General features: G+C 44.8%; 1 protein-coding gene across 1 annotated transcript in view; it reads right to left on the bottom strand.

Moving 5' to 3' along the window:
• The window catches only part of LOC124804898 (multidrug resistance protein homolog 49-like), a 384892-nt gene that overhangs the window by 254106 nt on the left and 104095 nt on the right, over positions 1-26691 (bottom strand). The window contains exon 4 of the mRNA XM_047265271.1: positions 22140-22333. Coding sequence (XP_047121227.1) covers positions 22140-22333 — 194 coding nt within the window. The remainder of the gene's footprint in view (positions 1-22139; positions 22334-26691) is intronic.

Raw genomic sequence — 26691 nt, forward strand, 5'->3', positions numbered from 1 at the left:
CTGAGCAATTTCAAAGGAGTGTGTAATGCGGAGAATCACTTCCAAGGAGTTGTTATCAAGTTTCAACACCACAGTGTGGATCTCAGGATCGGAAGCCAGCCGAATCACCACATCCTGGAGCAGGGAGTCCACATACAAAGCCTTACACTGCTGATTGGTGCACATAAAATTGCATCGACGGCTGAGACCCTGCAAGTCCGTGACCCAGGAACAATATGATTAACCAGTCTGTTTATGGTATCAGTGGAACTCCAGCCAAGAGGCGCCCACATGGTAGCACTTGGAATAATAGTTCGTCAGCAGAAGGCATATCTCCTCGAAAGAGAGAGCCACAGGATTGGACAACGGTGCCGACTTGCGGAGAAGAAAGAAAGTGTCTGGGGAGGCACAAGACAAAAACAACGACCGCTTCAAGGAGTCATTTGTGACTTGGAAAGCCGTGAAATGTTGTTTCAGCTGATGTAAGTATGTTTCCCAGTCTTCTTTAACATCATTAAATGGTGGGAACAATGGCGGATGTAGGAAAGCATCGGACACCTGAGGACTCAGAAGCTGTTGTTGTAATGGGTCCCTGGCATCAACTTTGTCCATTAGCAACTGCAGCGACTGTTGCAAGATGTCTAACTGGAGCTGCTGCTGCTGCTGCTGCATGAGCCGCTGCTGTTGCTCCAGAAGACAGACCAACTTTGCCTCCATGCTAACAACTAACACCATTTACCTCTTCGCCGATATGTTGTAACCGCGACCGTTCCGGCAGGGTTGCCGAGAACGAAGGCACAGCGGGACCAAATGAGAGCGGCCTGCGAACAAACAAAATGAATGGGGAAGGATGGACATGAGCAACGATGGACGACTGAACCAGACCTAATGAACAACAACACAGAAATGGCAACAGGGTCACAAGTGAAACCTCACAAATCCACAACCTCCACACATACACAGTAACCAAGTAAACACTCTGTCTGGCGGCAAGATGTCAACAGACTAACGTGAATATCGGACTGCCTGTTGAGCAAGAAGCAGGTGCTTAAATACCTGATAGAGTACGTTGCTATTGGCCGCCGGGACCACGTGCTCCACCGTGACGCCCTCACATTATACATGGGACAGGAGCACGCATGCACAGCCGCAGCTTATGGAGCGATGGCTGTAGTGGTAATTTTTTTTTTTTTTTTTTTTTTTGTGGTTTTAGGGCGCACAACTTCAATGGTCATTAGCGCCCTGACTACTCTAAGAATGCACCGCGAGGCACAAGTTGACCACAACAACTAAAAGGGAAAACACGATAAAAGACAGACTGACAGGCATAGGATTAAAAAACAGCATCATCAAATGTCCTTAGCGAGGTGTGTCAAATTGATAAAACGAAGAACACGAGCAGCTGCTCGTGGGTCATCCGCTAAAATGGCATCGAAAGTATTTGGCAGGTTAAGATCGAGGCGCAGTGTGTTAAGATCTGGACAGGACATTAAAATGTGTCTAACCGTCAGCAAGTGCCCACATGGGCAGAACGGCGCCGGCGCAGCCGTCAGCAGATGGCGATGGCTGAACCGGCAGTGTCCAATTCTTAACCGGGCTAAAACGACCTCCTCCCGCCGAGATGGGCGTGAGGAGGACGTCCAAGCCACGGGAAGAGGTTTTAAGGCCCGAAGCTTGTTGTCGGTAAGTGCAGCCCAATCGGCATGCCACAGAGATAAGATGTGCCGACAAATCACCCTGCTAAAATCGGACGAAGGGACGCAACAAGAAGCTGTTCGAGGCTGGAGGACCGCAGCCTTGGCCGCGGCATCTGCAGCTTCGTTCCCAGGGATACCGACATGGCCAGGAACCCACATAAAGCTAACTGGAGAACCGACGTCCACCAGCTGCTGAAGAGAGCGTTGGATCCGGTGTACAAAAGGGTGAACCGGGTACGGATCACTGAGGCTCTGGATGGCGCTCAGGGAATCTGAGCAGATGACATAAACAGAATGTCGGTGGCGGCAGATGTAAAGAACAGCCTGGTAGAGGGCAAAGAGCTCAGCTGTGAAGACCGAACAATGGCCATGAAGACGGTATTTGAAACTTTGTGCCCCGACAATAAAGGAACACCCGACCCCGTCATTGGTCTTAGAGCCATCTGTATAAATGAAAGTCATGTCGATGAACTTCGAACGAAGTTCCAAAAAACGGGAGTGGTAGACCGAACCGGGGGTGACCTCTTTTGGGAGCGAGCTGAGGTCAAGGTGAACGCGGACCTGAGCCTGGAGCCAAGGTGGCGTGCGGCTCTCGCCCACTCGAAAGGTTGCAGGGAGGGAAAAAGTAAGGTGTTGAAGGAGGCGACGAAAGCGAACGCCAGGGGGTAGCAGGGCAGAGACATACAACCCGTATTGACGGTCAAGAGAGTCGTCAAAAAAGGAACGATAAGACGGATGGTCGGGCATTGACAGTAGCCGACAGGCATACCGACAAAGCAGTATATCGCGCCGGTAGGTGAGTGGCAATTCGCCAGCGTCAGCATGAAGACTCTCTACGGGACTGGTATAAAATGCTCCGATCGCAAGTCGTAAACCCCGATGTTGTATGGAGTTGAGGCGGCGTAAGATGGATGGCCGTGCAGAGGAGTATACGAAGCTCCCATAATCCAGCTTGGAGCGGACGATCGACCGATATAGACGAAGTAGGACGGTTCGATCCGCTCCCCACAACAGACCACTGAGAACACGGAGGACATTTAAAGAACGGGTACAACGGGCGGCCAAATATGACACATGTGGAGACCAGCTAAGTTTCCTGTCAAATGTAAGGCCTAAAAATTTGGTTGTCTCCACGATTGGGAGAGCAACGGGACTGAGTCTTAAGGACGGTGGGAGAAGCTCTTTGTATCGCCAGAAGTTAATACAGACCGTCTTCTCGGCAGAAAAACGGAAGCCATTGGCGACACTCCAGGAGTAAAGACGGTCAAGAGAACGCTGAAGACAGCGCTCCAGGACACGTGTACATTGCGCGCTGCAATAGATGGTAAAATCGTCCACGAAAAGGGAGCCTGATACATCAGCTGGGAGGCAATCCATTATTGGATTGATCGCGATGGCGAAGAGAGCGACGCTCAAAACTGAGCCCTGTGGCACCCCATTCTCCTGGCGAAAGGTGTCGGACAGTACCCTGAACTGTCGATCCATTAAAAAGGAACGAATAAAAAGAGGGAGGCGACCGCGAAGGCCCCATGTATGCATGGTGCGGAGGATGCCCGCCTTCCAACAGGTGTCGTAAGCCTTCTCCAAATCAAAGAAGACAGCCGCGGTCGGGCGCTTCCGCAAGAAGTTATTCATAACGAAGGTCGACAAGGTAACCAGATGGTCAACAGCAGAGCGGCGCCTACGAAATCCACATTGTACATTGGTAAGTAGGCGTCGAGACTCGAGCAGCCAAACCAATCGAGAGTTAACCATTCGCTCCATCACTTTACAGACACAGCTGGTAAGCGAGATAGGTCGATAACTGGAAGGCAAGTGCTTGTCCTTCCCCGGCTTAGGAATCGGGACAACAATAGACTCGCGCCAGCATGCGGGAACATGTCCCTCAATCCAGATGCGATTGTATGTACGAAGAAGAAAACCTTAACCCGCAGGAGAAAGGTTCTTCAGCATCTGAATATGAATAGAATCTGGCCCTGGAGCAGAGGACCGTGATCGGCCAAGTGCGTTTTCGAGTTCCCGCATGGTGAATGGGGCATTATAACTTTCACAATTCGAGGAGCGGAAGTTAGGTGGCCTAGCCTCCTCTGCCTGTTTGCGGGGGAGGAAGGCAGGGTGGTAATGAGCGGAGCTCGAAACCTCTGCGAAAAAGCGGCCGAAGGCATTGGAGACAGCCTCAGGGGCCACAAGGACGTCATTCGCGACCTTCAAGCCAGAAACTGGTGAGTGGACCTTAGTGCCAGATAGCCGGCGCAGGCTACCCCAGACAACAGAAGAAGGAGTAAAACTGTTGAAGGTGCTTGTGAAAGCAGCCCAGCTGGCTTTCTTGCTTTCTTTGATAATACGACGACACTGAGCACGTAATCGTTTATAATTGATACAATTCGCCACTGTAGGGTGGTGTTTAAAAGTGCGTAAAGCACGTCGACGAGCACGTAAAGCGTCTCTACATGCTGCGGTCCACCAGGGGACCGGTACGCGACGTGGAGAAGAAGGAGGGTGAGGGATGGAATATTCAGCAGCAGCGAGAATGACTTCCGTGAGGTGTGCGACCTGACGATCGCAGCTTGCAAAGGTTTGATCCTGAAAGGTCGCCCTGGAAGAGAAGAGCCCCCAGTCTGCCTTGGAGATGGTCCAATTAGAGAAGCACGGAGAGGGGGTATGCTGCAGGAGATGGATAACACATGGGAAGTGGTCGCTCGAATATGTATCAGAAAGTGCATACCACTCAAACCGGCGTGCAAGTTGGGGAGTACATATAGAGAGGTCTAAATGGGAATAGGTGTGAGATGTGTCCGAAAGAAAAGTAGGGGCGCCAGTATTGAGGCAGACAAGATCGAGCTGGTTGAAAAGGTCTGCTAACAAGGAGCCCCTCGGGCAGGATGCTGGAGAGCCCCAAAGGGGATGGTGGGCATTGAAGTCTCCAGTTAACAAAAATGGTGCAGGTAGCTGAGCAATAAGTTGCATCACGTCTGCCCTGGTAACGGCAGATGACGATGGAGTGTAAACGGTACAAAAGGAAAACGTAAAAGTGGGGAGAGTAATGCGGATGGCAACTGCCTGCAGGCCGGTGTGCAACGTGATGGGATCGTAGTAAATATCATCCCGGACCAGCAACATAACCCCTCCATGAGCTGGGATACCTACCACAGGGGGTAGGTCAAAACGCACAGAGGTGTAGTGTGCCAAGGCAATTTGATCGCATGGGCGTAGCTTCGTTTCCTGGAGGGCTACGACAAGCGGACGGTGCAAGCGGAGCAGCAACTTCAAGTCCTCTCGGTTGGAGCGAATGCTGCGAATATTCCAGTGAATAAGTGCCATCGTAAGAAAAGAAAGATGAGAGAAGTGGTCACCTCGAAGGCCGCTTAGGGCCTGGCTTCGAGCGAGCACTGCCGCCGCTATCAGTAGGCGGACAGTCATCGTCCATTGGGTCTATAGGGTCATCGGCCATCTCGGAAGGATGGCCGGGAGGGGGAGCTTCCTCCGCCAGTGAACGGCCAGATGTACGGCGACCAGCGGTGCGGCCAGGCGAAACGGATGACGGCCTGGGGCGGCAGCCGCTGGGTGGCGCAAGAGAAGAAATGCGCCGTGGCGGGGAAGGAGAACTGTGCTTCCTATGCGCCTTTTTGGAAGGACGTGTAGTGGAAGTACCGGTCGAAGGCTGGGAGGTCGAGCTACGGAGGAAGTCTGCACGGGATGGTTCCTTCTTGAAGGCCCGTGCATCTGACTTCGGTGTCTTCGTCTTAGCAGAAGCTGAAGAAGGTGCTCGTGTCTGTGGGGTGATGGGAGGAAGAGGAGACGTCGACCGCGCGATCTTAGCACTGGCCGAACGGACGACCGTGGTGCTGAAGGTCAGATCGCATGTCTGGGTTGCTACCTCCCGGGTAGTCCGAGGAGAGGCGAGGACAGTACTGTATTTCCCCGCTGGGAGCAGTGTGGGCTTCCTACTAGCCAATAGCTTGCGAGCAGCCGAGGTGGACACTTTCTCTTTGACCCGAATTTCCTGGATACAGCGTTCTTCCTTATAGACAGGACAGTCGCGGGAGGATGCGGCATGGTCACCCTGACAGTTCACACAACGAGGAGACGGAGGTGGACAGTCACCCTCATGGGCATCCCTGCCACAGGTGACACATTTAGCCGCATTGGAACAAGACTGTCGAGTGTGATTGAAACGCTGACACTGGTAGCAGCACGTAGGTGTCGGGATATAGGGGCGAACAGAAATAACCTCGTAGCCCGCCTTGATGCGCGATGGCAGCTTAACACTATCGAAGGTCAAGAAAATTGTCCGGGTCGGTACAAGGTCATTGTTGACCTTTTTCATGACCCTATGGACAGCCGTCACGCCCTGCTCAGCGAGGAATGACTGAAGCTCCTCGTCAGTCAATCCGTCGAGGGAGCCAGTATAGACCACACCACGAGACGAATTCAAAGTTCGGTGGGCCTCCACCCGGACAGGGAACGTGTACAGGAGGGTGGCCCGAAGCAGTTTTTGTGCCTGAAAGGCATTCTCAGTTTCTAGTAATAAGGTGCCGTTACGCAACCTGGTACAGGATTTGACAGATCCGGCTATGGCATCTACGCCCTTCTGAATAACGAAAGGGTTGACAGAGGAAAAATCCTTTCCGTCCTCAGTTCGAGAAACTACGAGGAACTGTGGGGCAGGCGGTAGTACTTTTGTCACTGTTGGCTGGTCACGTTTCCGTTTTTGGGTCGAAGTCGAAAGAGATGGAGTAGAATCCATTGCGGAGGAATCCCCCATGATTGCCAGCGTCTCCGATGGCGCGCTCCTTCCTTGTGGGGACCCTCTCAGAGGGCACTCCCGCCTTAGGTGAATGTTTACACCTCAGGTCACACCTCCCGAGAAACAGACGGAGGGACCAATCGGCATGGTCAGAAGGTATCAGCTCAGGCAATCACCCCTCCCCGGGCCTGGCCTTTACCAGGGGGTACGCGCGTGCCTTACATGTCTACCCAGGGCGGGGACTTACGCGTTACCCCGTCACCGGCTACGCGTGCGAACGCGTGGGTCGGCCTTCAGGCACGCACAGGGAGGAAGGAAGAAGAGGAAAAAGAAGAGAGAGAGGGAGAAAGAGGACAGACTGTCTCAAACGCCGAGGCGGAGACCAGAGAAGGCAAGGAGAAGAAGGCAATGAGAAAGCAAGGGGAAGAAGGCAATGAGAAGGCAAGGAGAAAAAGGCAATGAGAAGGCAAGGAGAAAAAGGCAATGAGAAGGCAAGGAGAAAAAGGCAATGAGAAGGCAAGGGAAAGAGTAAGGAAGACAGTGAGGTGGAGAAGAGCAAAGAAAGGAACCAACAAAAGGAAGGAAGAAACGAGAAGTGAAAAAACCAAAAGGACCACGATGATAGGTCGTGGAACCGTCCGTCTCCGGACGCAGGCGCGAACTACCCCCGTGAGGGGGAGGGACTCCTTTTAGTCGCCTCTTACGACAGGCAGGAATACCGCGGGCCTATTCTAATCCCCGTACCCGCAGGGGGGCTAGTAGTGGTAATTGAGGTCCATGCCGCCTGGCACGGATTCGAAAATCGTGGTGCTCAGTACCAGAAGAGTCATAGTCAATGAGGTAAAATGTACACTCGGGCAGCACCAAGTAACATTTCTGGGTATTGGCAGCTGGGATATGCCTGCTGAAAGACATGGTAGCTTTCATCAAAGAAACACTGCACCTTACTCATTATCACCAATTTAGAAGGTTTCTTGAACAGCATCTACCAGAGACTGCTGAAATGCAAGTACTGTTGCCAGCAGCTGTAACAGGAAGAGATGTGACAGGCTGATGGCCTTTCAAATGGGCCCTAGAAATGCAGAAGGCATTTGTGCAAGTCAAATCCAGCCTGAGGAAGGAAATCATGTTGACACATCCTATTCCACTGACACAATTAGCTACAGTGGTCGATGCTAGCCAACAGGCATTGCAGCAGCTCTCCAGCAATACATGGATGAGCACTGGCAGCCCTTAGGGTTCTTTTCGTGCAAGCATACTGCGATGCATGACAAATGCAGTGCTCATGACTGGGAGTCATTTGCAATGTATGAAGTAGTGCAATACTTTTGCCAATATGTGAAAGCTAGAGCATTCACAGTTTATATTGCTCATAACTGGTCACATATGCATTCAGCATGAACGAAGTCACCTGTTCCCCAGGGGAATTTTGGCAGTTGGAGTTCATCATTCGATTTACAACAGACTTGCGACACACACTGTGTGGGTGGGGTGGAGAAATGGGGGTGGATGAGGGAGGGGGGTGAGGGGAGCATGTTGTGCACATCACCTCCATTGGAGGAGAAACAGCACAATACACCGTGATGTTATGTTCAGTTACGTTTTGGTTTACATAAATTTCCTTGTTTTTGAAGTAGTGATGTTTCTGGACGTTCTTCGTGATAAGACTAAATATACAGAGTTATTCTAAATGATGGACCCATTTTCAAAACTTTGTGTAAGTACAAAAAGTACAAATCCAAAATGAAAAAGCTTTATACCAATGAAAAGAGGACGTTTCAAAGTTTTTTTCCATAATGTTTGATATCAACTTGTAATAATTTTTAATTTTTAATTAATTAGTTTTTAATAATTATTTAATAATTTGAAATGTGATAAATGTTCAATATGGCCACTGTTAGCTGTATGGCAAACATCGACGCGGTAGGCAAACTCGTCCCACACATGCAAAAGCATATCTGCTGTTACTGAGTGCACGGCAGCAGTGATCCAGTTCTGCAGATTGTTCAGGGTGGTTGCCAGAGGTGGGATGTAAACAGCTTCCTTCACATAACCCCTAAAGAAACAGTTGCAGCGTGTGAGATCAAGAGATCTCGGTGGCCTGAAATGCAGAGCCAGGTCCTCAAATCCCCTGCGACCGATCCAGCGCTGAGGAAGGGAATCATTCAAAAAGCCTTGTACACCTTGGTGCCAATAGGGTGGAGCTCCATCCTGTTGGAAAACGAAGTCCTGGAAATCTTCCATCACTTGACGGAACAGCCACTGTTCCATGTTACAACATGTCCAGGTATGTGATTCCTGTTACAGTTCTTTCTGCAAAGAAAAATGGTCCATAAACCTTCGTATGGGATATGGCACAGAACACGTTGATCTTCGGTGAGTCTCTTTTGTGTTGCAATGGTGAATGTGGATTTTCCAAAGCCTATATGTGAACATTGTGTCTGTTGACTTTTGCACTAAGGTGGAATGTCGCTTCATCACTAAAAATTACACGCTGTAGAAATGCATCATCCTCTATCTTTGCTAGCATTTAAACATAAAATGCAATATGCTTCTCTTTGTCATTGGTGTTGAGAGCCAGCATGAGTTGTCATTGGTAGGGCTGGTACATCAAACACCTTCTCAGAACTTACCACACAGTTGGTTCGGGTATTCCAAGTTCTCAACTGGCTCTATTGGTAGGCTTAATGGGACTCCGCACAAAACTTTCTTGACTCCATCGGACATCATCCTCTGACACACGCAGTTGTCCTGTGCTTTTTCCTTTGCACACACTCCCAGTCTGCTTAAACTGCTTAAACCAACGGGAAACAGAATGACGGCCCTATTGCCGTGAGAATTCTACCAGCTGCTTCTGAAACAATCACTGCCCACCCGCCACTGCCCGCGAAAAACTGCAAAACTTCCTCTTTTCATTAGTATAAAGCTATTTCATTTCAGATTTTTACTTGAATACATACAAATTTTTGAAAATCGGTCTATCATTTAGAATAGCCCTGTATATTAGGGAACCAGTATCACTATGATCCCATTGTTACCATATTTCTGCAAACTACTGAATATTCCTTTCCCTGTCTACAGGTATGTGTAGCTCAACTAATTTAGTCAGTAAATCTTCAGTTTCAGGTAGAAGGAAATAGATGGAGGTCAATTTTTGTTCCTTTTCCAGATAATAAAAACAATGTGAAAGTAGATGTGAATGACATTTTCCATCTGACAGTTAAGCTCAGTCTCTAAATAATATAGTGAACAATAATTATTGTGGTAAGTATGCCCAGTTGTTGTGTTCTTTTACCTTTTCTTATTATTATGCTGCATAATGAAGAAATGCATTGTCAGGCAGCAATTGTCATTTATTAAACTATGTTAAATAAAGAGGTGTACTATCTGTTGCTTAAAAGTATGACTGGAAGCGGGTGCCAAGTTAAAAACTGTCTCCAATATCAATGTGTGTTTCTGAAATAGTAATATTTTTTTTACAAAAGGCTTTTTGTGACCCTTTCAAGAAACGTAAGTCATCAGTCAAAGAAAAAGACTTCAAATTGCAACTGTAGAACAGAACAGAAAAATTTGATCAATGGGCTACAAAGTGAAACCATGGCAAAACTGTATACATATTGCAGGAAACAACTACATGAAATAAAAAATATTAATGGTTATAGAGTTGAAGTTATATTAAGTGCCAAATATGAGGTAGCAGATGATGTTCAGTTATCACCTGTTAAAACACTCCAATTGCAGAAAAAATTCATTCAGTTAAACTGGATGTTCCGGTATGAAACTACAAGCCCTTGGTGGACATAGCAGATTCTCCTATGGCAAAGAAAAGTTAAAAAGAATGCACGAAAATGTAAGAAAAAAAATTCAAATTGTTCTTAGATTTTATTTACCATCTGAGTAAGAAAATTCCTTAGAAGTAAGAATGGAAAAAATGTGAAGATATGAATTACTCACTACATCATGAAACACACACATCCAGATACAGACAGTGCCAGCTGCACTAAACTGGTCTAGGAGAAAAATAATTGACATGTGAACTTGATCACAGATGTGGGAAAAATACGAGTTCTGAAACTAATGAATTAGTAAATGTGCTTTATCAAAATAATGTATAGTCCAGAATTTTCCCAGGTATGAAGGACATTGTGAGTATAGGACAAAATGTGTACAAGAGAAAATGATTAATTTTATGTAACCTCCATGAGCTCCACTCCACCTTTATGTTGGAATATCCTGACTTCATACTACTTTTTTGTTCTCTGAGGCATAAGTGAAGTGTTTATATATGCACAATACATCAAAATGTAACTTGAAAAACCTTTTACAGCCAAGATCACATTAATTAATATTTGTTACTGATGATCAGTTTCAGCAGCTGAAACTGCCGTCTTCTGATTTTCAAAAAAATTTTGTGGTTATAAATTGTGTTCATAATGAGTTTATCATTCATGCCATGTCATCATTAGGGTGGAAAATATACAGCATATTGTATATAATTTATAAGCAAAAAATATTTTGAAAATAAGATGATGACAGTTTCACCTGCCAAAACTGGTCATAAATAATAAACATTAATTAATACAATCTTGGCTGTAAAAAGTTTTCAAGTTAAATATGGAAATGGAAATGAGCATTTGGTGTCATTGGCCGGGAAGGCCCCTTGCGGGGCAGGTCCAGCCGCCTTAGTGCAGGTCTTATTATATTTGACGTCACATTGGGCGACCTGCACAATGGATGGGGATGAAATGATGAAGACAACACAACACCCAGTCCCTGAGTGGAGAAAATCGACCCAGCCAGGAATCGAACCAGGGCCCGTAGGACGGCAATCTGTCATGCTGGCCACTCAGCTATCAGGACGGACAAGTTAAATATAAATCACTCCTTCCATTTACTCAATATGAGAAATTACAATCACGTTAAAACAACATTTTATTGATTCACTGCGCTGATATTGGAGAGAATTACAAAGAACTGATGTTATTTATCGTTTGTGAAGGAGCAGACAGAGAATATATGCTGAGACATTGTGACAAGTGTCCATCAAAAGATAGTCTCATAAGGTTTTTTTACAATCAAAGTTTGAGGACGGTAATGAACAAGCTTCTGTCGAGTACAGGTAGTGAACTGAAATGATACAGTGCTCAAAGGTGGTTGGGGAGGTCATTGATAAGTTAGTGGGGCTGCTGAACAAGTTAATACGATGGCTATCCACAAAGTACATTTCGTTTTGTAATTAAAAAATAAATAAAGTATTGGAAATTTTTTTTATTATATACAGATGAAAGCCACACTTAAATACTACTTTTCTACATAGTTGCCATTTAAATTAAGGCACTTATTGTAGCGATGGACGAGCTTGGAAATTCCTTCGTCGTAAAATTCGGCAGCCTGTGCCTTCAACCACGTGGCGACTGTCTTTTGGGACAGAAAAGGTGTGATTTTTGTGGATTTCCTGGAAAGAGGCACTACAATAAACTCTCAAAGGTATTGCCAAACTCTGCACAACCTCAGAAGAGCAAAACAAAACAAGCACAGGGGAAAGTTGGGCTCAAAGATCTTGCTGATTCACGACAACGCCCGGGGCCACACGGCAAATGCCACTCGTGAAGTTCTCGAATCTTTTAAGTGAGAGTTGTTTCCTCATCTGCCATACAGTCCTGACCTGGCACCCAGCGGCTTCCACTTATTCCCAGCAATGAAGAAGTGGTTGGCTATGCAGCGTTTTGATGACAATGCACAGCTTCAAGAAGAGGTAACGACGTGGTTGAAGGCGGAGGCGGCCGAATTTTACGACGAAGGAATTTCCAAGCTCGTCCATCGCTATGATAAGTGCCTTAATTTAAATGGCAACTATGTAGAAAAGTAGTACTTAAGTGTGGCTTTCATCTGTATATAATTTAAAAAAATTTCAATACTTTATTTTTTTTTAATTCCAAAACGTAATGTACTTTGTAGATAGCCCTTGTACCACATTCATACCTAGCCATGGCGTCAGCTTTGTTTTTCTGGGAATTTAAAGGAAATGACTTCCAGCAGTTATTTCAATAGGTTTCAGTGAAAATTATAGTTTCATAATATAAGAAGAGGTTCAAAATTACCACTAGATCTCAGGTTCATTTTGAGTTATCACCATATAACACCCTTTTGTAATCTGAAAATACTATCCCTGGAATTTGAATTTCCCCAGAAAAAGATTCTGTACATTATTACTGAATGGAAATATGCAGAATAAACACTTTTAAATCACACACAGCAGTAATAATGCCTACTGCAAACTTTGCCAAACCAATGCACTTCATTAATTCTATGCAGTCGGTTTTCCTGTGATCTACCTGTAGTTTCAAAAACCTAATATTCTCTGCTTCTTCTATTTCACTGTTTTGAGAAATATATTTTCACAGCTCATGGAATCCTATAAGAATTACTGAACTGTATGTACTGTCTCTTGTCAAAAATCAGCAATAATCTATTTGCCTTGAACCACCTGTTTATATTCTGGAACATTTCATTAGCTGCCTTTCCAGTAAGGGGGCTGACTTTCTATTTCTGTACTTGTATCATCTGAGAAAAGTACAAAATTGCATCGCAGAAGGTGCAAATGGAAGATGTTTATGTATTTCAAAAATGGATGATCCAGAATCAAACTTTATGGTACACCATGTTTGACTGCTACAAATTCCGAGTGCCTACCATTCTGTGATTAAAATGGAACTGAAACAGTAATTTCCGTTTGATTGATTCTTGTGTATCATCTGTCAAGGTTTTAGCCTGTTCAGTTGAGATTGCCTTTTTTTAAAAACCCAAACTGTTTTCTGTTGAGTACACTTTCCTGTACTACAAGTGTATAAAGTCTATTGTACAGCATTTTCTTGAAAATTTTTGAAAATGATGGCAGTAATGAGTTGGGTCAGTAATTTCTTACTAACATTTTGTCTTCTTTTTTGTGAAGTAGCTTGACATTTTACTATTGATTTCATCACAATCACTTGAACATTTATTTTTAAGAGAGTTGATAATGCTGTAAACTTCTTTTGAAGATTCTGAATGTAGATGAAAAAACTTGTTTTCCGACTTTTCTTAGGAAGTGTAGACTGTCTGTCATGGAAATATTCAAACATAATTTGCCTGCTCTTGACAGAAAAGGAGTTATTAAAATTATTTGCAAATTCAGGACTCTTTGAACAGTTCCTTATCCAGCTTAAAAAAATTTCTTCGCTTTATTGTTTGATTTTCTGTCTAATTTTTAAAATGTTCAAAACAGTTATTATCTTGCTGCTGGAGGAGGATTTTCTTAAGTCAATACATTTTGATGACTTTTGCAGTACAGCTTGTAATGCTGTTTAACCCCGTCATCACCCATATCCCTTCATGCAAGTAGAACCTTTTCTCAGTTTTGCACGATAGCCTATGACTACGATACAGAATACATCCCACTTTTCATTTAACACCTTAATAGTTGAATAAATTTCTCCACAGAAAAAAAAAAAAAAAAAAAAAATCAAATCTTATGTTGTTCTAGATGTAACCAATACACTTACGAGATTGCAGCACATTTCAAAAGCAGTGGTAGCTTCGTGTAGAATCTGTATCTACCAGCTCTGACACCAAAAAACAGTTACCTTTTCACGTATTAAAGTGACATTGATATGATGTGAATTTGCGAGGAGTGGCATTAAGGGTTACCAGGGGTGTTGTGCATATTTCTCCAGTCCGTATTTCACAATTTTTTCTTGAATTATTCAGTTCCTTTTTCATTTATTACCCCTGTTGTAGTGCTGTGCACTATCAACACCATGCCAGTAGAGATTGGCAGTAACTCACGTGACTGCCCCACCAAACTGTGGCTGGTTTGAAGACGCAAACTCTGCTTGATGCACAAGTAGTGCCACCACTCAGCTGGCATAAGAAGATGCTGCACCAAAGCCAACCCAGTCTGACAGTGGAGTTCACTTGGCACATTTGAAACCTACGAGTTAGCCTCACTTCACTGTTGTTATTATCTATGATGAACTTGACTGTGTCAAGGAATACTTTGAATACAATTGGACTTGCTGAACTGAAGAAAGCCAGAGTTAAGAATATATTATTTGTGCTTCTCATTATTTTCCTCTCTGTCCCAGCATCTAACTACTGCTCGGCATCCATCCCTGGACTGACCCAATACTTGTAATTTTCCAATTATTTTTATGTATATCATGTACTCTGATATTGAATGTCAGCAGTAGACCATCTTGGTCTGACAGGTAATTAAGTGTGGGAATTACACTATGACTTTGCAGTCTCAATAACAGCATTGCTGGTTCTCATAACTGTTACTGCATATTGTGTGAGGGCAACTAGATTATATGAAATGCCAAGGACTTAAGAGTTCAAATTTATCAGTTATATTTGCTTCTTTTAATAACAATAGCCTGAAATCTCAGTTTACCCTCAAAAAAGTTCTGCCTTCACAACACTGACTAAAGGGACATACCCACAAGTATCGGAGTGCCCCCCCTCCCCCCTTCTCCCTTGAAGTTTCTGCTATCACCTCAGCAAATTTCAATTTCCTACGCCTGTTGTGATGTAGGCCATGGCTGGTGAAACCCCACTTTTCAACGGCATCAACAGAAACCAAACCTAGGTTCAACCTAGCATATGACAGAATCAGATATTCTAACTCCACGTTGACTGAACTCACAGAGCTCTTTAGCTGCAGCTGATCATAACCCCTCAAAGTACAAACAAACTAAATGTTTCTATGGCTTGTTGCTGGAGCTATCTTTACCAGGACACTTTTGATACTGAAGCCATCGTCCCTGTCAATACTGTTCCCTGTTACACGCACTACTACAAATGATCCTCTGTTCCAAAATCTTTGCACAAAGAACTTATATTCTGTATCATTTCGCTAAGACTTGCACTTGGCTTGAACTGCAGGATGATGGGAAAGCCACTGCAGCAGTACAACCTTCCACTCAGTGTCGAAGGGGGCAGCACCCACTAGAAAGAAGCTGCGGTACAACAGCTGTCACCTGCCACCCTTTCATCTTGCCTGTACTGCTTCATCAAACACATGTGTGCTGCGTGCCCTATGCATTGCACTGTTCGCAACAAGTGTCAAAACAATGGCCACATTGCATCAGTGTATAACTCCTCTTCAAATGAGGTGGACACCAGTACTACCACCACAATTACTATCTCCCTGAACAAATTGTTTATTGACTTATGTGTGTTTAATAAACCACTAAAAATGCAAGTGGACACAGGAGCCATAGTGACTTCAGTATATGCACAAACACACATGGAGTAGAGCTCTCGTCCCCTCACACAGGTTTCACAGAAGTTTGTTAGCTATAATAAACAGTAGATTCCGATCCTAGGTCAATTGTCCAGTCCTGTATCTTACAAATCTGTTGTTCACCTTCTCACCTTTCTTGTTGTGGGTCATTTCCATACCACAAACCTGTTTGGTTTAGATGCGTTTAATGCTTCCAGTTGCTTCATTGCCAATGAGGTAAATTTAGTGTCACATTAGATTCCATATTAGCAATTGGAGTTCTTCTGCTCTGAGTTTTCATCGCTGTATTCCCCTGGGCTGGATGTGCTACTGGTTTTCAGGTGAATATTACCACGAAAGAGCCCACCTGCTCTCATTTTTTTTTCAGATGCGGCAGGTGCCTGTCACGTTGCACGACTCTGTCAAGGCTGTATTACACAGTCTGATGTTGCTCATGTTATTCGGCCTATTCCTTCCACCAAATGGGCTACACCACTGGTCATCATTAAGAAGCAGACAGGTGAGCTTTGCCTCTGCAGCAACTTTAGTGTCACATTAATGCACAGTCCATGATAGATACATACCCTTTGGACCACCCTGATGGGTTGCTCACAAAATTATCAGGTGACCACTATTTTACCAAGACTGATTTGTTGGAAGCGTACCTCCAGCTCCCCTCCAATGAGGTCATTGTCAATATACCTTTCAGCCCATACCAATATCACATGTTTTGAGTGGGGTCCGCCTTTAGCAAAACACAATTTTGTTTTTTGTCCCAGACATGTTTCACTGCAGTTGTAGCATCATCAGTGGGCTTTTTTTTATTATTATGGCTGTTAAACATAAGGAATGTTCTTTACTGTTTAAATACACAAAAATATTAGTTTCTAAATCGTAATTACAGGTTTTTGAAGAGCACATAAAATTGAGTACTGATACCTTCTTACCATATGGTGTGGTTTTCCTGCTGCATTACATTTTTACAGTGACTATTTATCTTTACAGTTTGTCACGTGCAACTACATACAACTTAATGTAGGCAAAACATTTACGCAAAAATTACGATTTCTAAACTATGCCTGAGATTAATAATTCATGTGAAAGGTGTGTGTGTGTGTGTGTGTGTGTGTGTGTGTGTGTGTGTGTGTGTGTGTGTGTGTGTGTGCAAGGGGGGGGGGGGGGGGGGGGGGGCAGGTGGGTTTCATACCTTCTACTGTTCCACTGTCCACGATGCCATCTAGTTATTACAGCTGGTAAACACTGACAGTGACAGTGACAGCTCAACACATAGAACTTGATAATGAAGATGACAAAAAAAGAAACCATAAGTTATGTTATTCAATCTGTACATTGAGCAAGCAGTAAAGGAAACAAAAGAAAAATTTGGAGTAGGTATTAAAATCCAGGGAGAAGAAATAAAAACTTTGAGGTTCGCCGATGACATTGTAATTCTCTCAGAGACAGCTAAGGACCTGGAAGAGCAGTTGAATGGAATGGACAGTGTCTTGAAAGGAGGATATAAGATGAACATCAACAAAAGTAAAACGAGGATAATGGAATGTAGCTGAATTAAGTCGGGTGATGCTGAGGGAATTAGATTAGGAAATGAGACAAAGTAGTAAAGGAGGTTTGCTATTTGGGGAGCAAAAGAACTCATGATGGTCGAAGTAGAGAGGATATAAAATGTAGACTGGCAATGGCAAGGAAAGTGTTTCTGAAGAAGAGAAATTTGTTAACATCGAGTATAGATTTAAGTGTCAGGAAATAGTTTCTGAAAGTATTTGTATGGAGTGTAGCCATGTATGGAAGTGAAACATGGACAATAAATAGTTTGGACAAGAAGAGAATAGAAGCATTCGAAATGTGGTGCTACAGAAAAATGTTGAAGATTGGGTGGGTAGATCACGTAAATAATGAGGAGGTATTGAATAGGATTGTGGAGAAGAGGAGTTTGTGGCACAACTTGACTAGAAGAAGGGATCGGTTGGTAGGACATGTCCTGAGGCATCAAGGTGGTGGTGGTGGTGGTGGTGGTGGTTAGTGTTTAACGTCCCGTCGACAACGAGGTCATTAGAGACGGAGCGCAAGCTCGGGTTAGGGAAGGATTGGGAAGGAAATCGGCCGTGCCCTTTCAAAGGAACCATCCCGGCATTTGCCTGAAACGATTTAGGGAAATCACGGAAAACCTAAATCAGGATGGCCGGAGACGGGATTGAACCGTCGTCCTCCCGAATGCCTGAGACATCAAGGGATCACAAATTTAGCATTGGAGGGCAGTGTGGAGGGTAAAAATCGTAGAGGGAGACCAAGAGATGAATACACTACGCAGATTCAGAAGGATGTAGGTTGCAGTAGGTACTGGGAGATTAAGGAGCTTGCACAGGATAGATTAGCATGGAGAGCTGCATCAAACCAGTCTCAGGACCTAAGACCACAACAACAACAAGTGAAACACAATGTAAATAGACACACACACACACACACACACACACACACACACACACACACACACATATACCTTTCACATGAATTATTAATCTTAGGCATAGCCATAACAGTTCAGAAATCTTAATTGTTGCGTAAATATTTTGCCTACATTAAGTTGTATATAGTTGCAGGTGACAAACTGTAAAGGAAAATAGTCACTGTAAAAATGTAATGCGGCAGGAAAACCACACCATGTGTTAAGAAGGTACGAATACACACTTTTATGTGTCCTTCAAAAACTTGTAATTACAATTTAGAAACTAATATTTATGTGTATTTAAACAGTAAAAGAACATTCCTTATGTTTAACAGCCATAATAACAAAAAAACCACTGATGATGCTGCAACTGCAGTGAGACACGTCTGGTACAAAAAACAATATTGTGTTTTGCTAAAGGTGGACCCCACTCAAAACATATGTTATTGTTAAAGCAAAATTACATAAATGATATCCTTGCTTCAGGTTCTTTCACCAAAGACCACCTTGGTAATCTCCGATCGTTGTTTTCTGTTTTGCAGTCTGCAGGTCTCAAGTGCAATCTTGCCAAATCTCAATATTTTCAGCCATGAATTGAACACCTAGGGTTTCAGGTTTTTTCACACAGGGGTCAAGCCATTGTGGTGTCACCACGCTGACACAATTGTGGCTTTGCTGCAGTCAACTTCCATTAAAGAACTGTAGGTGTTTTTAGGTAATAAATGTGTAAAACCATAAATTTTTACCGAACGCATCCACTGTTGCTCAGCCCGACGCAATTTTGCATAAAAATTTGCCTTTTTTTGTGGCCCCAGATTGTGACTGAGTGTTCACTTTGTCTAAAACCAAGCTTCAATATGCCCCATGTCTGGCCACTTTTTCGTCAGGTCAGCATCTCGTGTTGCCTACAGATGCCTCTCAGCACAGTATTGGTGCGAAGTTGGTGCACAAATATGCAGATGGGTCTCAACAACCCATTGCTTATCTTTCTATGACTAACTCCCACTCAACAGCGATATTCTCAGATTGAAAATGAGGCTTTAGCAATAGTTTTCGCCCTCAAGAAATTTCACTCTTCTTGTATGGTTCTTAGATCCATTTAATCATGGATCACAAGCCATTGGTTGCTCTTTTTAACCCTTCAGCTTCTGTACCAAATAAGGCAGCATATCGTTTGCAGTGGTGGCTCTTTTCTTCTCCAGTTATCATTATCAGATCCATTAGCGGCCGACGGCGCAACAATCCAACACCAACGCCAATTCCTTATGTCACATTCCAATTGGACCAGACCTGGAATTCGACTGGACTAGTTGCTTTGATTTTATTTAGATACTGAGAACCAGAATGTGGTCGATGGTTTCCCAGTCACTAGTGCCACGGTAGCACCGACCGTTGCCATGAAGCCTATACATCGTTGGGTCTTCTCTTTTGTGCAGCACGTGTGGCCAGAAAAACTCCCAGGCCGCGCCTTGTATCCCTCGCAGAATTACTTCTCCCTCCAGTACCGTCTTTCTGTGTTTCATGTGGTTCCCTAGGTTACGATTCCTCCTTCCTTACACCATAATGTACTACAGCTTCTGCATGTCGATCACTGGGGGACCTCTCGCACCGAAGTTTTGGCCCATCAGCAAGTGTATTGGCTGGACATTGATGGGGACATTATACGGCTTATCTCCACTTGCAATCACTGTGTTAGGCAACAGGCGGCCCCGTGTGCATCTTTTCGCCCCTGGCCGATGCTGCAGCACCTGTGGGAGCATCTGCATGTCAATTTTGCTGGGCCCTTCCTAAATCAGTATTGGCTCATTGTAGTAAACACCTATTCCCAGTTTTCCCACGTGGTATGTATGCAGCAGGCACTATTTAAGCCCTGTCTACAATTTTTACAATTGAGGGACTTCAGAATACCACATTTGCCGGTAATTGCCCCCAGTTTGTTTTTCGAGAATTTGCATCTTTTAGCAGACTAGTAGGGTTTGCCATCTCACAACTCCCCCTTTTCATTCTCAGCCTAATGTTGAGGCCAAACACGTGGTTCGGACGTTTAAAACTCAGATGCCAAAGTACGTATCCGGTAGGTCCCATGAAGCTAGTTTTGACTGTATTTCGAGTTCAAACCATTTCACTCCTGGAGGAGGGGGAGGGGGGCGGACTAGAGCCTGGTGGAGTGGCTACATGCCAACTGCAGACCCTCCTTCACCTGGTGCATCCAACGCGACGTCTGCCAGCATCACCATCTCCTTGACGGTTCCAGCCAGTTGTGCCTGTCTGGGCACGAGGTTTCGGCCACAAGCCAAAATGGGTTCCCACTGTCATTAAGCATTGCTAGATCAGGTGCCTGTGTGCCGTCTGTGCTCCTGGCAGGCAGACATCCCGCCACTTCAACCAGCTGCAGCCGCATACAGCAGGGTCTGTTCCGGAGGGCCCACCACATCCCCTGCCCTGCTTCTACCATCACGAATTCCTGTACCTGCGTCATAGGCGGTCCGTGTTTGCACCGAGCGGGTGTCGCTGCCCGGCAGATCGCTGTCTCGGGTCCCTGCCTCCGTCCCCACTCCCCCCGGTGCAGGCCCCTGCTGTATTCGACACTGCAGCTGCTGCTGCCTTCACTGCAGGGTCTCGTGCGGCAGCGTCTCTGAAGCTCCAGCTGATGCCTCTGGGTCCAATTGCTGACAAAGATGAGGATGTATCTACAGAGATGATGTCCCCAGTCCTGTCGTACGGCCTCTCACGAGAGGGAGGACAGTGTGCCAAATCACCCGTCATCGCTTCTGCCCCCACTTGCCAATACCTGCCTGTCACATGCTGCAGCAGCTGCCATTGTCAGGCCATGAAGTGGAGGTCAGTACTGTCACTGGTGTATTCTGTGACTAGTAATCTCAGTACCTTGTGAGATCAGTGCTTTTTTTCATGGTACCCGTGCTTTTTCAGAAACTGTGGTTTTTTTTGTACTATGCATTTTATGTGCCATGCATTTTTTCTGTACCACACATTTTTCTGCGCCTAGCGTTTTATGTATGTATGTGGTTTTCTGACCTCCTAGAAGAGAGGTACCTTCACTCATGATGCGTGCAATTTGAGAGATCGTGCATCTGTACAGTTCACTGGCCTGCTCAGAAAGGCCACCTCGGTCAGCCCCCTGGTGTGCTCTGGTGAGGCGCCAAACAAACAATATTAATTAAGCAATCACAAACTAGTCCTCAGCCTATTCTGTAAAATGTACTACTGCTGCCCATTCAGTGTGTTCAGTACTATGTGCAACCTGTACTTCATTGTATCTTACATTGTCTCTATAAAGTACTGTGTTCCATAAATCGTGTTTATGCTGTATCAGTTAAAGTATGGCAAACATGAAAAAGATCTTATGTCAGAAGTACAATGTGTGTTTTTTTAGAACAGAAATTCCATGCATATTACTTCTCTCACATGTTCTCCACATGTTGTTCAAGACCATAATGATGATTCTCATTCATATTTTTCCATTATTTTCATAGCTATGTGTATTTAACTCAGATGATTAGCCACAATTACAAACTGAGGTTGAACTAATTAAAAACACATATTCTAAGCAAATAGAAAATTCAAAGGATTCTATTATTCATAAAAATTTAAAAATCTGTTAGAATACAGTCAAATTAATCATGAGACTTATTAAACACAAAATTAATAAGACAATGAACAAATCTGAGGTACAGTTCTCAGTGGCAGCTGTCAGACATCAGTTGTCTGTTAGTAACATATTTCATTCTCAGCAACTGTAAAATGTGTGTCTTCTTGCAGTGATGGTAGGTAACAAGTTCATTTATAATTTAATGACCATATCTAACAACTTACATATTTGGGTGACACCTGTATAATATGAATTACTGTACATGGAAAAGTATGACTTTCACTTCATTTTTAGTCAATTCAGTTGCCTAGCTACAGAGCTAAATTAACAACTGAAGTTAATAAATATCGAAACAGTCACTTGCAAATTGCTGAACTTACAAAATACGTCCGCCACCAGCCAGAGGGAGAATTGTAGTGGGTGATGATGTAATGTTCTCAGCATTGCGATCAACAAGGATTGTTGTGAATTCTCCATACAACACAATGACAGCAGGCATGCAAAGTCCAGTAATGACGCCAAGTGTAACACCGAGGAACATCAACAGTTGCTCCCAGCATGTTGCATATTGGAACTGTGAGAAGAGAAAAAAGAAGTCACAATCAAATTCATCACAAAACGATAGAATCTTAACATCTAAGGCCTAAATGATTTACTGTGCACTTAGATCTCAAATACTAATATTGTAAATGAAGAATAATAGAATATGAGGCAGAAAATGTGTTCTTCACATTTACATACTGTAATTTTGAAAGAGGAATAACACACACACACACACACACACACACACACACACACACACACACACTCTGTGGTGTCACCGCCAGACACCACACTTGCTAGGTGGTAGCCTTTAAATCGGCCGCGGTCCGTTAGTATACGTCGGACCCGCGTGTCGCCACTGTCAGTGATTGCAGACCGAGCGCCGCCACACGGCAGGTCTAGAGAGACTTCCTAGCACTCGCCCCAGTTGTACAACCGACTTTGCTAGCGATGGTTAACTGACTACTTACGCTCTCATTTGCAGAGACGACAGTTTAGCATGGCCTTCAGCTACGTCATTTGCTACGACCTAGCAAGGCGCCATTATCAGTTACTATTGATATTGTGAATGATGTACCGTCATGACCGACATTCTTCATTAACGGATTAAAGTTAAGTATTCCACCAGCTACGTCCGTTTTTCTAAATTCTGATTTCCTTGTCCTGTTCCAGACCTCACGGCAGCCTGCATGAGCTAAAATGCGTGCCTTTCGGCCTCCTCTAGTAACACAGTGTTGGCTCTCCTGCCAACCAAAACACTGGCGACGAGGCACAACCGCATTCTTATCGATATTGCCCTGATTTACTTGTGTAATGGCTTCGCCACAATCTCCAGATGTACTGTCCGAATTTTATCGCTTACAGAATCAGCAGACGCAGGCCTTACTGGATGTCCTTGGACAGCTCATCCAGGGTCAATGGGCAATGCAAAACGATGCGGCAGCCGCCGCTCCACCGCTAACGCAGCCACAACACGCTGTTGCACCAACTTTTCGACCTTTCGATGCTGCACTGGAAAGCTGGATGGAGTGGTCACGCCAATTTGGATTCCATCTCGCCGCCTACAGAATTCAAGGTAAAGAGCGGCAGCCTTTTTTGTTGTCCTCAGTAGGGGTGATCACGTACCGTGTGATAGTCAAATTATTTCCCTGACGTGACGTAGCAACTCTGTCCTACGACGAAATTTTGTCTGCATTAGATGCATATTTCAAAGAATCCGTCAATGTAGTTGCGAAAAGGTATACCTTCTTTCGTACAAAACATACGGCAGATCAGACTAATCGGGAGTGGGTTGCAACCTTGCAAGGCTTTACTAGGGATTGTGTTTTTGAGTGTCAATGTGGACTCCCTTATTCACATACTATGGTACATGATGCAATTGCACAGAACGTTTCTGATGTTCGTATAAGGGAACAGATTTTGAAACTAGTCAATCCCTCCCTTCAACAAGTGATGGACATATTGGATCGGCAGGACACACTTGACTTTGCTCAGGCATCGTTTGAAACTTCACCAGCCATGTGTCAGGTTAACTGGCCCACCAGGCGAGCTGCACGGAGCAGTAAACAGTCCTCGTGCCCTGCCGCGCCAAAGCCGCCTGGCTCTCAGCCACGTGTCCCGCGCCGGCAAGCAAATGCAGTGAAATCATGCCTGCGGTGTGCTACTAGACATTCGCGTGAGAATTGCCCGTCACGCCAGGCTATTTGCTTTTTCTGTAATAAAAAAGGACATGTTCAGAGTGTTTGCCAGAAAAAGCTCAGATCGGACACTCACAACTGTTCCAGGCCCTTTGCTTCACGCCGAATTCGAACCAAGGATACTCAGGCTCGTGAAACTTCGCCCATGGAAATTCATGTAGTTCATTCCACTCCGCTCAGTGCCACTCTCTCTAACAGTGACTGTGTTCGTCCCACAAATAGTGTGCGTCGACATCGCCGGAACTCCCGTCCAGTCGCAAGTGATTCTGTACCAGTGTCGGTTCACGTTGCATGAGACAGTCGCTCTTGTCGTCAGCAGGACAATAAACTTTTTGTAGACTTGGACATTAACGGCAAAGTGATACCATTCCAGCTCAATACCGGAGCTGCAGTTTCACTAATCAATCAAGACACGTACAAACAGTTGGGCACACCTCCGTTGCATGCCGCAAATGTTAAGCTAACTAGCTATTCAGGTCAAAAGATCTCTGTGTTAGGACAGTGCAGCCTTCTTGCAACATACAAAGGACACACAAAACTTGTGTCATTTTACATCCTTCGTTCTTCTTCTGCAGTGAACTTGTTTGGTTTCGATTTATTTCAGTTGTTTAACTTGTCTATAGTAAATCAGGTCCTATCAGTGAACCAGATTGTGCCTTCAGACAGTGTTTCTCGTGAAGAATTTGAAGACATTTCTGCACCGGGCCTTGGTTGCGCTAAGAACTATAAATCACATTTAGAACTGAAAGTAAACGTGCAACCGAAATTTTTCAGAGCGCGCAATGTTCCCCACGCATTTCATGATGAGGTCGCAAAAACATTACACGATTTGGAATCACAAGGTGTCATTGAACGTGTGCAGGCTTCTCTTTGGGCATCACCATTAGTAATTTTGCCAAAACCTTCGGGAAAATTGAGACTGTGTGTGGACTTCAAGGCAACATTGACTCCACAATTAGTGATTGCAACTTTTCCTTTACCCTGCCCGGAAGATCTTTTTGACAAACTGTGACCGGGTAAATATTTTTCGAAGTTGGACCTAGCAGATGCGTACTTGCAAATACCGGTGGACGAAGACTCCCAGCGCGTTTTGGTGGCTAACACGCATCTTGGTTTGTATCGATTCAAACGACTGCCATTCGGGTGTGCATCTGCCCCTGCATTGTTTCAGCAATATCTCCAAACTGTTTGTGCGTTGGTCCCTACTGCACCAAACTATCTGGACGATATTGTGATCTCCGGAAAGACGGAAGAAGAACATTTAGCCAATCTCAGAACATTATTTCAGGTCTTGCGACAAAATGGTCTTCGCTTGCGGAAGGACAAATGTGTGGTTTTTGCTCGTGACTTGCCCTACCTGGGACATGTCACATGTCCTCAATGCCCAATGCATACATCCCAGTCCCGAGCACCTCCGTGCCATACAAGACTTGCCTTCACCGCAGAATTTGAAGCAGCTACAGAGTGTGCTGGGAAAAATCAACTATTATCATAAATATGTGCCGCATGCCTCTTCCATTTCAGCTCCGCTTCATTGCTTACGGAATGCAAACGCGCCTTTCGCCAGTTGAAATCAGCGTTGCTTTCTAATACTTGCCTTACACCATTTGATCCCCAGAAGCCCCTTTTGTTGATGGTGGATGCATCCGATTTCGGGATCGGTGCTGTGCTTGCACACAAAGATGGAGCGCACGATCGCCCTATTGCCTTTGCATCCAAATTGCTCTCGTCTGTGCAAAGAAATTATTCACAGATCGAGAAAGAAGCACTGGCTCTCGTATTTCGTGTTACTAAGTTTCATGATTTCTTGTATGGTCGTCACTTTACCATCATCACAGACCACAAACCTTTGACATCGCTTTTTCATCCGAACAAGCCTATACCTCCACGTACAGCGCAGAAATTCATTCGCTGGTCTATTTTCCTCTCATAGTACTGCTACGATATCTTGTATCGGTCCACTGCTAAGCACGGAAACGGCGATGCGTTGTCCCGTTTGCCTGTTGCTGAGGATAGAGCATTCGATTCCTCCGAACTCGCTTGCATGTTGATTGATTCGAGAACCGATGACGTGGTCGAATCCTTTCTGATTGATTTTCGTTGTGTAGCTACTGCCACAGCTGCCGACCCTGTCCTTGCTACCGTTCTGCATTTTGTTGCTATGCAATGGTCCTTGTCAAAGTCACGGATCGGGGACCCGTTGGATCGCCGATTTTTTGCTCACAAGGAGAGACTTTTTGTTTGACGTGGTGTTTTGCTGTTGCGTTCTGATAATGATCATTCCACAGTCGTGGTTCCACGTTCGTTACAGTCCTCTGTCTTACAGCTTCTCCACCAAGGACATTGGCGTATAGTGTGAACAAAACAACTTGCTAGTCGGCACTGTGCTTGGTTCGGAATCGATGCCGCGATTACGAATATGTGCTCTTCTTGCATGGTGTGTGCCGAACAACAATCAGCGCCACCACGGAAATTCTTTGCATGGCCAAAAGCCACTTCCCCTTGGCAACGCTTACACATCGATTTTGCTGGTCCGTTCTGGAATGCTCGATGGTTGGTTGTGGTCGATTCATTCAGTAATTTTCCTTTTGTTGTCCGGATCTCTTCCACGACGTCATCTGCCACCATCCAAGCATTATCTGCTATCTTTTGCATTGAAGGTCTTCCACAGACTATTGTTTCCGACAATGGC

The sequence above is a fragment of the Schistocerca piceifrons genome, chromosome 7, assembly GCF_021461385.2.
Source record: "Schistocerca piceifrons isolate TAMUIC-IGC-003096 chromosome 7, iqSchPice1.1, whole genome shotgun sequence".
Taxonomy (NCBI): domain Eukaryota; kingdom Metazoa; phylum Arthropoda; class Insecta; order Orthoptera; family Acrididae; genus Schistocerca; species Schistocerca piceifrons.